The following is a 16,646-nucleotide window of genomic DNA, read 5'->3' on the forward strand; positions in this document are numbered from 1 at the left end:
ATATTAACGGGGGCATAGTTCCTTCCTTGCTTCTTGCCAAAGTCCACTATCAGCTCCTTGGTCTTGCTGGCATTCAGGAGTAGGTTGTTGTCAGGTCATCTACTTCCTTCAGGTCGGCCTTTTCATTGTTATCTGTGTCGTCAGCGAACTTGATGATGCTGTTGGAGTTGAAAGTGGCTACACAGTCGTGTGTGTACAGGGAGTACAACAGGGGGGTCAAAACACCTCAAGGTTCAACATGCACAGTGAGGTGTTTAATCCCAGGTCCTTGAGCTCTGTGACGAATCTGGAGGGAACTATGGTGTTAAACGCTGTACTGTAGCTATCACTTGCTGTGTTTTGCACTTTCTTGGTTGAACAAATGATGAATTGGCATGAGCAGAAAGTGTTGGGAATAACAAGACTTGTAAAGCCAAAAAAGCCAATATTTTTCTAGATATAATATTACAATTCCAGAAAACTAAAATGGCATAGTCTAGGACTGGAGTGACTGGTGAACAGGAAATGTACCTTTCAATTTCTTTCAATTTACCAGTGAAAGTGCCTGATTACACTAGCATAAGAATTTACTGATATTACTATACATATATATACATATACATGTATATATATATATATTTTACAAACTGAAAACAAGGCAAACTGAAGGAAGATGGATGTATAAAATAAGGATATTTTTTCATTGTTTTACCCTCTTAACTACAAATCATGAGTACTTTACAGTTTTGCCGTTTGAATCCATTAATTTCTTTATGGTATGGTCTGAGCACAGTAATTGATTATTAGCCAAACTAGTGGCAGGGCTCTAGGGATGGCAATGTTGGTCCGTCGTTCAGTTGTTCGGTGGGCCTACCACTTTGGTCCAGACTGGAATGTGAAACTGCTGGATGGATTGGCAAAACTGTTGTACAGACAAACAAAGACGATGAATCCTACTGATTTGAGTGATCGCCTAGTTTTTCCTGTAATGCCACCATAGCGTTGACATTTGTGGTTTTTACATCTACACATATCTACAGTTATTGAATAGACTGCCATGAAATTTGGTACAGACAGGATTAGTTGTAACTTTGGTGGTCCTTTTGGTGGTAACTTTGGTGGTCCTGGAATTTTGTCCTGATAATGGTGCTAGATGAAAAGTCAGTTTGTCCAGTAGTTTGGTTCATGACCAAATAGATTCAAAACAAATGACATTCTCATCAGCCTGTACTTTGGGTTTAGTACTTGGTAAACTCTGGTGACCATGGAAAACATTTTCTTCTTAACATAGCACGTTAACACTGTCATTGTGGGTATGTTAGAATACTGGTGTTAGCATATAGCTCACTCTCTTGTTATACTGTATAAAAATGGGTGGAAGCCAATGACTGCCCATAACAGTAGGAAAAAACATTCAAAAGTCTAAAACACAAACTCTTAGTTTGCAAAATGGTTCGCCATGATGTAAAGTAAATGTGATTTGAGGTGAAAGGGTTAAGACATGGAACATCGTATCATCCTTTAAATCTAGCAGTGGAAGAGTATCTGATGGTTTTCCATTAATCAACTGGCTAGCCAGTACAATCCTGCTGTGGTTAAATGATTTAAAGGTGTGTTCATAATTAGTCAATTTCATTATTACTACATTTAATTTCCTATGAACCTCTGAGTGGTGCCATTCTTCACTTCTTTCTTTGTATTATCAGAGAAGAGTTTGAACTCTCTACCATCTTGATATAAGACACCACCTCTCAATTCAGTTTCGACTAAATGCTCGCCATCTTCTCCAATTCCTCCTCCACCTTCTCTACTTCTTCCACCTGCATCACTTTGCAGTCCCTAATATCTTCCATTTCCACCACATCATCCTTCTCTTGGCTCACTGTTGGCCCAACCTCTGCTCCAGAAGTCTCTCCACTTTGACTTTCAGGTTGTTCAACACCAGAAACAGAATCCTCTCCTCCCTGACCAACTGCTGGACTAATTCTCACTTTTTCTGATTCAACTCCAGTTTCAGAAGTCTCTACTTTCTGGTCTTTTATTGAAGAAGAAATGTCTTTCTCCTCCAGCATAGTTACAACAGAAAACTCTCTTTTGCTGTCAGAGCTGGCTTTGACGATGGTCACACTACTTATTGCGCTGCCTATAGGTGAGGAGGGGGACAGTGTACTGGAAGACGACAGGGGCAAACTGCTTAGTCTTTCTTTAGAAAGCTGATCAGTGGGAGAGGAAAGGGGAAAACCTTTAGAATTTCCTTCAACTGGTGAAATGGTAGCTGTTTTGAGAATCCCAACCCTCTTTATTTCTGTCTGTTCTTCTGTCTTTGGGATTCTGGCTCCATTTAGCTCTTGTTCCTTTAGTGATAATGGTCTTGAAACCATATCCCCTTTGGTCACAGGAAGTCTGACGTCTGTAGCATCTGACTTCACAGTCAGACAAGGTGAACTTCTAAAGGATGGCTTATGGTCAGCTGGGGAAGAGGGGGGTTGTGGTGATACTGGCATTGTATCAAGTATGGGGCAAGCAGTGAGATTAGATGAGGGAGTTTGGGCTTGTAATAGACTTGCGCTTTTTCCAAAGGTTGAAGATGGAATAGGGGATTGGCTAGACGTCACTCGGCCTGATAGGAGTTTGGGGCTTGGAGTGAGGGCAGGGGAAAAGGCAAATTCTGAAGCTTCTGATGGCGTATTTCTTGAGCTTACATTGGGGCTCAGTGTGCCCGCCAGGGGTGAGGTAGGAGCTTTTAACGAAGTGGCTGAAGATGGGGTCTTGATTGGGAATGAAGATGGAGGGGATGAATGTAAGCTTATTAAAGCTAGGCTACCACCAAAATTTGGTTCCAGATCTGTGCTGGAGCTTGGGTCAGGGGGAGTTTGGGTAACTAGAAAACCTGTGCTAGAAAAGGGTTCAGGTTGACCTGTAGGAATGAGAGGAGTGAAACCTGGAATGGATCCAGACATGGGGGAAATGGGTGTAGAGGTCTGCAGCGGCCCAGGATTGTATGCCTCTTCATTTTTTAACACCATATCCTCAAGATCTCCTTGTTTCTCCGTTGTCTTAAATTTCTGTCCATGCGAAGCAGGAGATGGAATGGGAAGAGAGGTGGGGGCAGAAGCTGCTGTACTCCCAACAGAAGGTTTGATCATAAGGTTCGTACGAGATTCAGGACTGGGCCCAGGTTTAGAACCATCGTCAGGAGCACAGCTAGAGTCATGGGCCTGATTTGGAGAAATAACAGAACCTGAAGTTTTAGCCTCAAGGTGAGCTGAAGCAGGCGTTTGATTTTTTGAGCCCTCGGTTTCAGGTTTGATACCAGGTTCAGTATCACCTACAGTTCCATTGTTCTCTGCCTGCACTAGTTCCTCCAGCACTATAGGTTGTTGCTGAAATGAGCTGAATCTAACACCTCCGACCTCCTTATATGTCCCCTCTCCTACTTTAATGCCAACGGGGTCACTGCCCCGCCTCAGCCCAAATATGGTTAAACTCTTCCTGCGTTTCCCCACATTCGGAGCAACTCCATTGGAGCTCTCTGAAGGCAGTCGAACATCCTTGAACATGCTTCTCAGATTGTACACGCCCTCCTTCCGCTCCTCGCTGTCCTGGGATTGGTCCAGCTGCTCCCCTGAACTGACAAGTGGATTAGGACTTCCATGAAGCTTCTTATCAGTGTGCGTCACCCGGAACCTGAAGGTACAGCGATACATTCAAGATGAAATATTTCTGCTACTCTATCCCAGCATGCTCTTTGCCCAAGTGGTTAAAGTGTGGGTTGTTACCTGCCAACAGAGAAGACAGTCTGTTCTCCAGGTCGTTGTTTGGAGCGGGGGGTCCGGCTTTGTCGGCGGCCTTTTTTAGATCGGACCTGGGCACAGAGGTGGCAGGAGTTGTGGTCGGTGCCTGAGTGGACTGTGTGGTGATGGGTAGGAACACCACCGATGGACTCCTTACGTCTGGACATCAACATTGTCATTATTATTATTATCATGAATATTATTCTTATTATAGTAGTATATGTATAGTTTGAGACGTGTCTAGAACTAAAGCTAGAATTATTATTATAATTATTTGTTAAAACTTTTATGTGTACACTGCAGAAGAATAATTGCAGGAGTCTTGCCTAATGTGTCATAAAAAAAACTTGTCAAGTAGACGTCGTCATTCTATTACATTATATTACATTCTAGACCTGCTCTATTTGTAATGTGTCATGAGATGACTTTTGTTGTGATTTGGCGCTATATAAATAAAATTGAATTGAAATGAATTCTTTAAATTGTTCAGCCTTCACATTTTTTAGCATTGACTCTGCAAAGTCCCTGAATGCTGGTTTTAAAATGGTTGATTATATCACATACAGCAGTTAAGATATGGGAAACCATTATGGTTATGTAGTATGACTACTTCATGACATTCAAGCTACAAGTGAACTACATTGTTAACATTCATTTTAAGGGATTCCAGAATTTGTGGAGCTCAAGGTAAACTAGATTTACTGCCCCACTTTTGTATGCCTCTGACAACCAGTCAAGTTGCAGTTTACATCCATGTTTGTCCAGACTCATATTATATATGTAGTGAATTGAAGAGAAATTGAATAAAAGGTATAAAGTATATTTGTTGGTTATTACTATATTGATAATACATATGTATGATTCCAGTGAATATACATTGTTGAACTGATTAGTGAAGGACTATCATTGATGTACTGAATAAAGAGGTAAACAAGTACATGTATGTACTCAATTACTATGAAGCCTCTCTATGAGCTGTAGATAAAACTTGCTCACAGGATCACAATTAGCTCGGCACGCTCTTATATGTTGTTTGCAGTCACGTGATTCCGATGACGCTCAAAATTCAGAATGAGGCAGGAAGTGAGAGGCAGAACGGACGAGATGGAGGAAAGCCCGTACTGTGCTAGTTATTGTTTATTCGTGGTGTTCGAGTCAACAAGTGTGTGAAATATGGAATCGCCCAATTCATTCTTGAGCTATGGCTAAAAACCCTTTTGAGGTCATAAAGACCTTTGAATAAGTGACACTTTTGACTCAATGATCAGTGTTTGACCAACTGTGAAATATGGCCACAATCTCCCCTTCTGTTCCTGATTTATGGTGTTGAATGATGGCCAAAAAAAATGTTTTTAAGATTTTTGATGAGAAATTCCCTCAATTCCCTATCTCCCTGACATATTGCGTTCACGAGAATGGGATGGACAGACAGACAACCCGAAAACATAACTCTTGCGGCCGTGGCTATCACCAGCACGGAGGCATAAAAATTAAAATGTTGTTTCCTTGTGACATTAACATGCAATCAACAGACAGTAAATGCGTCACACTAATACAGAATGCTGGATGAGCTTACCTGGGGTCATGGCGCACACAGACATTGTGGTTTCCCAACATCTCATTGAAGGCTTCCATGTTAGCTAGAGGTGGCAACAAGACAAACCCATGATAAAGTAGTGCTAATCAAGTACTGTTAGATGGATTGATGTAATCTGATAGGAATACGTTTGCAGATACATCCAAATATGAGAGTCATTTTTGTATTCTTTAGCATGAAAATGGTGAAATCTAGGAATGTTGATGCCATGTCAACAGCTCTCAAATATATCCATCATGTGTATCAACCCACAAAACAGCACACCAGGATACAGCTGATAGTATAGCAGAGAACAGTAAAACAGAACACAGTGAAGGATGCAAATAAACCAAAAGTTTAGAGTAGATTAAAAATGATAAACGTTGAATTTAACTTGAACTAAATCAAAGAGAATTCAACCCAAAACACTGATCAGCAACTGTGTCACCTTCGTTTTCGATAATGCATTTGAGGATCTGCTCCACTGTATCCTGGTTCTCTTCATCCTCATCTGAAACAGAGCAGAACAACAAACAGATTAAATCCACACCTTTTAAATATTGCAGTCCATCTAGCCAAATACCACACCTGAACTGTCTGTCAACCAGCACTGGTTTAACGGTTGGTTCACACAAGTTCACAGGATTTACAAGATAAGATAAGGTTATGAGATATCCCCCAGTACAATGGAGATTAATGGTATTTCATATAAAATAAAAGGATATAAAAGTATTAAAAACCCAAAGTGACACCTTCACAACGCTTGTTTTGTCCAACCAATGGTCATTAGTCATTAAAACTATTAAAAAGGAAAATCCTCATATTTGTGAAGCTGGAGCAAGTGTTTTTGTAGGAAAAATGACAAACCATTATCAAAATAGTTGCCAATTCATTTTCTGTCCATCAGCTAATTGAGTTAATCGACTAATAGTTTCAGCTATACTTGTATATCCAGTTGAGTAATTTAAAACAATATTCTATTTCATAAGCTCTACATATGTTTTGTGTGCAAAAATATTCATCTGTAAAGTAACTAGTAGCTTAAGTGGTCAAAGAAATGCAGTGAAGTACAAAGTACATTATCTCCCTCTGAAATGTAGCAGAAAGTTGCATGGAAAGAAAATAAGTAAATTTACTTCTCAAACTACATTCCACAATTTTTGGTATTCAGCTGCTCTAATGAAGTTTGTGAATTTCTGTAAGAGTTTTGTGGGTGGGGAAAAAAAAGCACGAGGGAGAGTGACAGAGACAGAAGTGAATAGCAGCAATAACATTCAACTAACACACAAAGTAAGCTGTTTCTAAATTAGACAAAGTCAGATTAGAAATCAGAGAAAAAGTCAGTGTGAAACTAGCTGCAATAATGGCAGACAAATGACTGTGTGTAACATGAAAGGTGTTGTCCTTCTAGACAAACCTGCAGAGAATTGTCACCAACTCTGCAGTTACCCTCAGCTCTCGGGAGCTTTTCAGCCCCTTTTAGCTCATTGTCTTGGTTTTACGGCCTGCAAACTCGCCTCTGATCCTTCTCATTTCCACAGCTCCCAAAAATCCACTGTACACACTACCTGCCACTACAGACAAAGTTAGCGACTGCTGGTGAACACAGTGGAGCATTTAGCAGCTAAAGAGCCAGACGTTTTTCTAAGGAGTCGGTGGAGACCGAAACAGAGACCCGAAAGAGAGTGAATATTGGACTAAAAATCACCCGGTGGACACAAACATGACTACAAATATATGCTAATGTTGCTGTGTGTCTGCCGGACATGTAAATTGGCAGCTGTTTGCCATAAAATCTTAAATAAAGTGGCCAAAAAAAGCTTCAATTAATACCAAATTTAGCTTAATTTGAAATGTTCCTCACACACTGGGCTATGTAAAGGGTTGAAAATAACACACACCGCAGCATTTTATCTCATTTTATTTCCCATAATGCAAAGATGCCATCCTTTCTACGACCATCCCTGTCTGGAAATTGCCCATGCTTTTCAAACTCCCCATCCCTAGTTTGACACACAGATGCTATGAATTTGAATTTGTCTGATGAATACTCTATATATATATACTCCCTGATAGAATATATATATACTCCCTGATCTTGTGACCTCCCTGTCTGCTCTACTTTTTTTTTTTTCCCCAACTCACCGTCTGCATGGACTCCAAGCTTCTCCTCCTCCTCCTCCTCTTCGTCATCCATGTCTGTGGTGCGGCAGCGGTAGCCCTTCTTCTTCAGCAGGTGGCAGACGAGGAAGCCGAGCAGTCCAGTGAGGAAGAAGAGAAAGACCACTACAAAGATCATGTAGGGCGGGGGATGCTCCCCCACCCCCGAGGCTTCTAATTCAGTCATAATGTAGGTTCAACCTGAGTCATTGAGGAGAGAGAAAGAGAGAGAGAAAGAGAAAGAGAAAGAGAAAGAGAGCGAGAGATTATATGTAATACTTTTCGGGGACCTTAAAAAAGCCGGACCTGCCTCCACACTTTGGAGGCTATGCAAAGTTTTATAAACTTCTTTGCTTGTAATTACGGTGTTAACGATAAGATATGAATTACCCAATGAGCTAAATTATCCCGTGAGCTAAATTAGCATAATATCGAATGGCTTTCTTTGTTGGTATGGACTTACATCAGAGTGAAAGGCAGCATTGGGTACAGTACAGTAAAATAGAACATTAGCGATATATTCATATGACAAATGGCTGCTTAAAAAGATGGAGTTGAAACATTGAAAGCTCTGCTAACCAGCTTTTTGTGTTCAAAAGATGGAAAAGCCCCATCAAGGTGCGTCCCACTGTGGCTGCAATCAGACCCTGCCCAGGGGCCCCAGACCAATGGGAACCCTGAAACCCCCAGGTTAACTGTGTTTCAGTTTGCATGTAATCAACCACAGTTTGATTAAGTGCAAATCTGTTTGGGAATATACACCTCTCGAGGACATTCTCAACTGCAATGATAAGGGCCTTACGACAAAGCCTTACTTATTACCAAACATCATGGCCCTGCGTCAAAATGTCATTTTAAAGACCTGAACGAAATGGTGCATACCTGGGATCTAGTATCTCCAGCACAGGAGTATTGGCTGGTATCTGGGCAACACACTGTATAACAAAGCTGACATGTGCAGTCTGTTGTGTGCACTCTTCATTGTGGACACTTGCAGATAACAGGGTACATAACTTGCCCACAGCTAATTGTTGCCCCAGGAACCCCCTAGGGGGTTAATCCAACCACATACAGTAGATGGTCCATCACATGACTGATTAAAGCATGTTTATAGAGGAGGAAGGTATCTGTAAAACTGTAGATTCATAAACTACAAACAAAACACTAATGCAGCTACCTAGTTATTTAAACTGAGGCAGTAGCTAAAAAGACATACGGCAGATTGCATAACTGGAACACTAAGCTCTTGACTTTAGGGTTCAAATTGCATATACTTCACATTACAGTCAAACATTCACTCTTTTTTGTTAGATTGACTCGCTCATTTTTTTAATTTGACATTTATTTATAGGTAGTCCAATGAGAGTTGATGGCTTGTTTTTTTGTTGTTGTTTTTTTTACAACGCATGCCTTGCAAAAGAGAGTTTCCATGAGAGCTCAGTTTTAGGTTAAAAGATAAGAAAACAGAGAAAAGGAAATCAACCAAACTCGCATCACCAGATACTTACCACATAAAGATATGTAAGATAATAATAATAATAAGAGACCATGACGCCATTTTTTGCTATTTTGATTTAATCCTAATCTTATTGTATTGACGTGAAGACCTTCTTTAAAGTGGCATTTGTCTAACTTTGCCCAAGCAATACTCTCTCCTACAATTTCGTACTGCAAAATACAGTAACCTTGTAACATCTCTCTCTATGTCTAACAGCTGACAAATAGATAGATATGACAGATGGATAGTTCTTACCATTTTCCGGCCTGTCGGCATGGTCGAAGTGTGCCAATAAAGACAAGGGGGGAAATAAAACGTTTGAGATTTGGTCGATAACCAATGTGAGAATGTGCACGCTGGATAACAAGCCAAAACCAGTGAGCAGTGTGTGCCCCTCCCGTGCAGCATGGGTTCCCCCCTTAGCCCCACCTTTTCTGTCTATCTACAGGGAAAGGAGGAGGCACAGAAACAGTGTGTGAGGGAACCTCATCATCATTGGTTTAACAATGAAAAAACACCTGTAAACACGCTATAAAAGTGGCACTAGTTTGCGATAATACATTCTGTACAAAATATATGATAACGATGCATATATCTATATAATTATATGTACATGTCCCATAACATGTAATTGTGAATGTGCAAACAGTAAATATACACATGCATACACAAACGCAGTGTAGACTAGGAGTTAGCATATAGCAGCTTATCAGTGTTGCCCTCCCGCTGGCTTATCAGCATCCATTACCGCCCCTCACACTCACACACGGACGTGCACACACTAATCAGCACTTGTTCCCTCTGAAACGTTTAAGGGTGGTTAAGCCTTGATAGTACATATCGTTAGCACACCCCACTAAACATCTTCAAAAACATTTCTCCTTCACCATCAAGATTTACACCAAGTATTTGGTATAAATCAGCTGTACAGCAAGTGGTCAGCTCCAGTCATGCACTGAATGTAGAGCACAGTATGTCTGCATCACGAAACAAGTTGTGTCACATGGTACACAACTTAAGCTGACACACACACACACACACACACTCATTTGTACAATACAATTGTCCCATGGAAAAATCTTTTTTTAACTTCTCCCTGGTACATTTTTATGTTAGGAACATATTGTCCATTGGCCTCTCCCTGATTCTGCCATCCTTCGGCCAAGCTTTATTACATGCAATGTAATTTATGTTTCTTACATATGACTGTGACATCATTAGTAATATTAGTACTATGAATAATATAAAAGTGCATAATAAAAATAAAACCAACCTGAAGCTTTTTCAGTTCACTTTCCCTCATGGCCTCATCTTTGACCGATGTTCAATTCTAACCTCTTTTTAGGGGAATACTATCAAAATCTAAAAAACGCAATGAAAATGTATAGTGGGGGAAAATAACAACAAAGATGAGTGTATTTGATGGATCGACCATGAAATTTGGTACAGACCCGCATGGACTCCAGATGATGTATCCTACTGAATTCGGTGATCCCCTGATTTTGTCTGTCGCGCCATCATGAGGTTGACCTCTCCAATCATACACATATATTTATTCCTATTCCTATTCTATTTAAATAGAAACTCTTTTTAAAGCACAAAATGAGGGAACTGTTCACTGTGATTGTGTCTTATATGATTACATGTGACAAATAAACTTGATTGATTGATTGTTTAAGTGAAATGTCTCAATAGTTATTGGATGGACTGACATGAAATTTGGTACACACTTTCCTGCTCTTTCTTGCCCTTTCCTGCCCCCCCCCCCACCTCACAGGGTTGTTATATTATAGTAACTGGGTCCCTGTCCCATACACCAGTTATGCTGGTCTACGCCCCCAAAAGGGATAACGCTGAATTTGCAACCAAACTCTGTTGTCTCTCCCAGTCTTAGCAGTCACTATTTAATCCTGGGTGGGGACTTGAACTGCGTGACTTACCCAAAACTGGACCACTCCAGTCCTGAAAATGCATCCCCTTCTAAAGTGTCCAAAGCCATATCAACATACACTGCCCGTCCAAAAAAAAAGTTGCACACTCTGATATTTCCTTGGACCGCCTTTAGCTTTGAGTACGGCACGCATTCGCCATGGCATCGTTTCGATAAGCTTCTGCAATGTCACAACAGTCATTTCCGTCCAGAGTTGCATTAATTTTCCTCCAAGATCTTGTATTGATGATGGGAGGGTCGGACAGCTGCACAAAGTCTTCTCCAGCACATCCCAAAGATTCTCAATGTGGCTGAGGTCTGGACGCTGTGGTGGCCAATCCATGTGTGAAAATGATGTCTCATGCTCCCTGAACCACTCATTCACAATGTGAGCCCGATGAATCCTGGCATTGTCATCTTGGAATATGCCCGTGCCATCGAGGAAGGAAAACTCCATTGATGGAAAGACCTGGTCATTCAGTATATTCAGGTAGTCAGCTGACCTCATTCTTTGGGCACATAACGTTGCTGAACTGAGACCTGACCAACTGCAGCAACCCCAGATCATAACACTGCCCCCACAGGCTTGTGCGGTAGGCACTAGGCATGATGGGTGCATCACTTCATCCACCTCTCTTCTTACCCTGATGCGCCCATCACTCTGGAACAGGGTAAATCTGGACTCATCAGACCACATGACCTTCTTCCATTGCTCCAGAGTCCAATCTTTATGCTCTTATTCTGCTCTTATTCTGCTCTATAACTATTTCATACCTGATTTCACAGTAAAGTTAAATCCCACTTCCCGTATATTATGCGTGTTCAAACACAGTCGGAGGATCAGTAATCACAGAGCTCTTATCTGCGTTTTTTACAAAAGTGAACCACAAAAATCCTCTTTCCTCTCCCGAATCCCATTTTTAGTAGCAGCCTCTGCCCAACCCCTCTTCCTCCCATCAAATGTTCGCTTTTCAGACTGAACACCCCCGGGGAGTAAAAAGAAGAGAGAACGTGACTCAAAGCACTCGAAGGTCATCTGTTTTGTTTATCTAATTTATCATGATGATTTTTTTTAGATCTCTCTCTTACTGTATATGGAAGCGGTTTTCTTATTTTCTTGAAAACTCGTGATATGAGCGTAATGTTTTAAAATGCATGAATAGTGACAAAGGTCTATTATCACACTATGAAGGGATTTTATGGAGAAGAAAAAAGGACTTTAAATGGAACATAAATGGTGGTAGTTTGACAACAAATTATGTAAAATTCCTGTGGGTGGAGATATATTTACCCTCAAGTCCGATTCCAAGTCCCAACTTGTGACATTTTCTTATCTAACCATGACCAAAACCTTCACCTACTCCACACTACGTTGCTTTAACCTCGCTCGCACATGCTTTTTCACATGCTGTTCATGGAGACGCGCCTCGGCCCACTTGTGGTCACATCACTTTCACCTCAGAGGAATCTTATCCACACATTGTCCACGACATGGTTTCTCAGACTGTGAACTGAGACTGGGAATATTCAGTGGAGATATGTCACGCGTTCATGGAACCCTGCTGTCACTGTCACAGTAAAACCATTTCCTGTTTTCTTTAAAAGAGTAAGGGGTCACTCCCAGACACACACAAACACGCACACACACACACACACACACACACACACACACAGAAATATGACTGAGCTGCTTCTCAGCCCTTAAGAGCAGAACACAAATACATACACTGCATACTATCCTCCCTCACTCGAACTCCTTTTTAGTCAGAGTGAGAAAAAAAAGAGTGATTTTGGACTATTGTTGTTTAGTTTTGCTTTAAACATTAAATAAAATGATTCTCCATGAAAACACTTGTCCATTAGCCAGTAGTATGTCCAACAACTGAGTCATGGCACACACCGTTCTCATTTGTTCTGTAACTGACGGGAAGAATAACACTTAACACCTTGTCTATGCCATCCGTGAAGCAAAGGCAGCGTGTACATTTTAATAAATATCTACATTGCTATGCTTGTAAAGCATGATCTACGCGGCCTGTAACGACAGCTGCATTCAGCTGTTATGATCCATGACAGCCACTAGGAAGTGCAATTTCCCTAACACCCTGCAATACAGTTGGATGATGGAAGACGGTCATTTTAGTTACAACAGACTGATTATCTGCACATTATAATGCCAAAAGGAGAGGGCTCCAGCAAAAAAAGCAGTCGTCCGCAAAAACAGAATTTAATCTGGCTCAACTTTTGACGCAACACTTTGCAGCATCTTTTGGCGAGGCACTGCGTTGGCCGATCAAATACCAGCACACATTCCTGGTGGATATTACCGGGGGAACACAGTATTTCTACTGTTTGAGATTGGGATCGTCCTGACAGAAGATAAAATGATTGCCAACTTTCCAGAGTAGTAAAATCCTGTTTCAGAGTGTAATGAACCTCTGTGCAGTGAGTCTGTGTCTGATAAACATTCAAACTGGACTTCACGGACTGGATTTCATTATCTCATCAATATCTACAACAACACGCCCTCACCAACCAATCAACTTAGGCCCCTCCGCTAACGGGGCAAACACTAGTTTATTAGTTAGAGAACAAAACCAGCTTAGAAGGAATATTTATTCTCAGTTCACCTTTGTTTTTTTTATCATATGTGTTTCCAAAGTGGTTTACAGTAGATTTGTCTAGCATGACAATCAGAAAACTACAACAGATGTGGATGGATTATATATCACTTTTTGTTGTACCCAACTGATGTATGAATACATGAAAGACACATCAAAACAGAAGAAACAGATCTGATGCTGAGAAGGAAGATGTAGGCCCACTCACACATTATCTCTCTCTCTCTCTCTCCCTCTCTCTCTCTCTCTCCCACTTACTCACCTTCACAGAGCTGAAGGAAGCAGAGAGATGACTCAGCAATCCTCATGACCTCGACAGAATTGTCTTCCAGTGACGCGCGTGTGTGCGTGTTTGGTGCTTTACGACTGCACTGTGTTGCTCAGCATGTAGTCTCACAAAATACTAGAATTACCGCCCTGCGGTTGTGTGCCTCTGCCAACCAGTCAAGTTGCAGTTCAAATCCATATCCCATCCAGCATATCTTTTGGCTGAATGGAAGTTATCACTGTACTGATGATACATATGTATGATTCCAGTGAATATACACTGTTGAACTGATAAAGGATTATCATAGTTGCATTGGCTAAACAGGTCCATGTGTACTTGATTACTATGTAAAGATGGATCCTTAGAGAGTATAGCTGCACAAAATGTGCTGCTTTTGTTTTCTCCTGGCATTTTTAGACGCTCACTCACTCACAATTAGCTAAGAGCGCCCCATCGCGTTGTTTGCAGTTATGTGATTCCAATGACGCTTGAAAATTCAGAATGAGGCAGGAAGTGAGAGGCAGAATGGACGAGATGGAGGAAAGCCCATACTGTGCTGGTTATTGTTAAGCGTCACCTATTCAGCGTCCGACCAGCTGTGAAACATGGTCACAATCTCCCCTTCTGTTCCTGAGTTATGGTGTTGAATAATGGACAAAATAATGGATGAAAAAATCCCATTAAACCTCTGTCTGAAATGTTGTCATAATTACTGCATCAATTCTTGAGTTATGGCCAAAAACATGTTTGTCAAGGTCATTTTGAGGTCACAGTGAACTTGACCTTTGGCACCCAAATTTTAATCAGTTCATCCTCGTGTGTCCTTGTGCCAAATAAGCTATAAGATGTTCCTTTTAATTTGTCCATCACCTTTGGGTGCTAGGCAAAAGGTTGGATAAAGTATGGATAGTACCATGGCTATAAATAGTGTGGTCATGCAGTTCAACAGTAGTATTGATTGCCTTACACAGGTGAATTGTGAGTCAGGTGGCATGTGTGCTGGCTTTCACTGTCCTGTAGAAACAGAAAAAACTCTGGTCTGAGAGTCAAAAAATGTAAATGTATATTGGTATTACACTCAATCCAGTGACTCCCTTCTCAGTGTCTGTATGTGTCTTTGGTTCATTACGCTTGCCAAAAAGTAAACCACCTAAACATCTCGCTACAATCCTTCATCAGCAGAACGGTCCTTACCCCTAAGGATAGTTACCAGCAACAAGCCAGGCTAAATTAGTCTACAGAAACCAACAACAGTTCGGGGCCCAAAAATTGGAAAGGTAACACTCATATTGTAGAAAGTGAGATCTCCACGTCTTGTTTGATTATAAAGCAGGTCTAGGTGCTGTATAAATACTGTGAAAGTATTAAAACGCTCAGTCCACACAGCCAGTATTCAGACACTGTGCCTCTAAACGAGCCGCTGGGACTTTTGTAAGGCTGTGATGTCACAACTGTACAGCCACCGCACTCGGTCACCGCCCACCAGCAGGTCATCTGCTCCAATCACAGCACCACCCACCAAGTACAGGGACGCTCATCCACCCGCTCAGTCTGACTAAGTTATTGGAGCGCTCTGCTCAGGACTACTCTTCAAGTGTTTGGAGGTTGTTCAGTTTGTCTCAAACGGCTTGTCAGCCGACAGAGGGGGAACTGAGGGGCTGCATAAAGGGCCAGGAGAAGATAAATAAGGACTTTATTCAACTGTGAATTATGCAAAGCTGCTCTAGTGGAGTCCCAAAATAAAAAATTTGAGTGGAAATGAGCATTACATTGGACCTTTAAAAAAGGCGCATTTTGACGGATATCACATAAAATAAATAGCAGCATGCTGTTGTAAAGCGTGTGTAAATAGAGGCTAATTATGGCACTAATGGCTCTCCATACTCGGATGTACTTGTCGGCAGCTCCAAAGCCACAAAGCATCTTACTTTCATTCAATGCCATGGCGATGCCATTCAATTCGGCTCACGAAAAACACATTAATCTTCACCTCCTAATTTACTTTACCTTACCTTGGACACACTGTTTGCCGTTTAGAACACTGCCATTATTATCACACATATTGGATCAAATAAAGCCGAATTCACTAGTCGACTCCAGCCATTCTGAAAATGTCCCGGGTTTTATTCGATTACGTAAGTATACCTTCCGACCAGTCACAAAACGAAGTGCGAAAGTTTTCAATGGGGTTTGGCGTGTCATTTTTCATACCGGACACAGGACGGCGCATGTCAGGGTCTATAGTATAACATCACGTACAGTAACGCTGATTCACTGCAACATCCTCCCCACCCAGTCAATAACACCCAAATCACACCGTCACCTTCATCTGTGCAGGCTCCCACCCAAAAGGAAAGCGGTCCTTTCTCTCAATGAGCCAACACTGAGCACACCGGGAGACTACATATATCTGCATCCTGAAGGTTGAATACTTCATGAATCAGTATATTATAAGACTAGGCTACTGGTCCCCCAGGCATTAAAAAAAACAAAAAAACAAAACAAAGACACACTCACCTTCAGTCAGGCAGGGACACAAGCCCGGTGCTCTCTGGTGTTCCCGCTAGTGAGATGTTGTCCCCATGGCTGCAGCGTATGCTCTGTGTCCTCTGGTCTGAGCGGGAGGACGCGTCTGCTGAGGGGGGCAGAGCGGCAGGAAACTGGGAGGCATCTGTCCGTCTGCTGCGCCATGGCTACTCCTGCTGCAAGTTTGAATTTAACCATTGCTCATCCAGAGTGAGTCAGCTGAGCGCCTCTCAGCCTTCGCATGGACCGAAATATGCTGAGCCAACCTGTGTTTTATTTATATATAAATAAATT

General features: G+C 41.6%; 1 protein-coding gene across 1 annotated transcript; it reads right to left on the reverse strand.

The window, feature by feature from the left end:
• Positions 1-73: 73 nt before the first annotated feature.
• Positions 74-9,335, reverse strand: rell2 (RELT like 2). Its single transcript, XM_070913770.1, is given in 8 exon segments — positions 74-177; positions 3,137-3,197; positions 3,312-3,666; positions 3,759-3,925; positions 5,337-5,413; positions 5,798-5,860; positions 7,495-7,710; positions 9,263-9,335. Coding segments are annotated over 7 exon segments (1,029 nt in total). The 5' UTR covers positions 7,697-7,710; positions 9,263-9,335.
• Between the last annotated feature and the right edge of the window lie 7,311 nt (positions 9,336-16,646).

The sequence above is a fragment of the Enoplosus armatus genome, chromosome 10 (assembly GCF_043641665.1).
Source record: "Enoplosus armatus isolate fEnoArm2 chromosome 10, fEnoArm2.hap1, whole genome shotgun sequence".
In the NCBI taxonomy this organism is placed as follows: Eukaryota; Metazoa; Chordata; class Actinopteri; order Centrarchiformes; family Enoplosidae; genus Enoplosus; species Enoplosus armatus.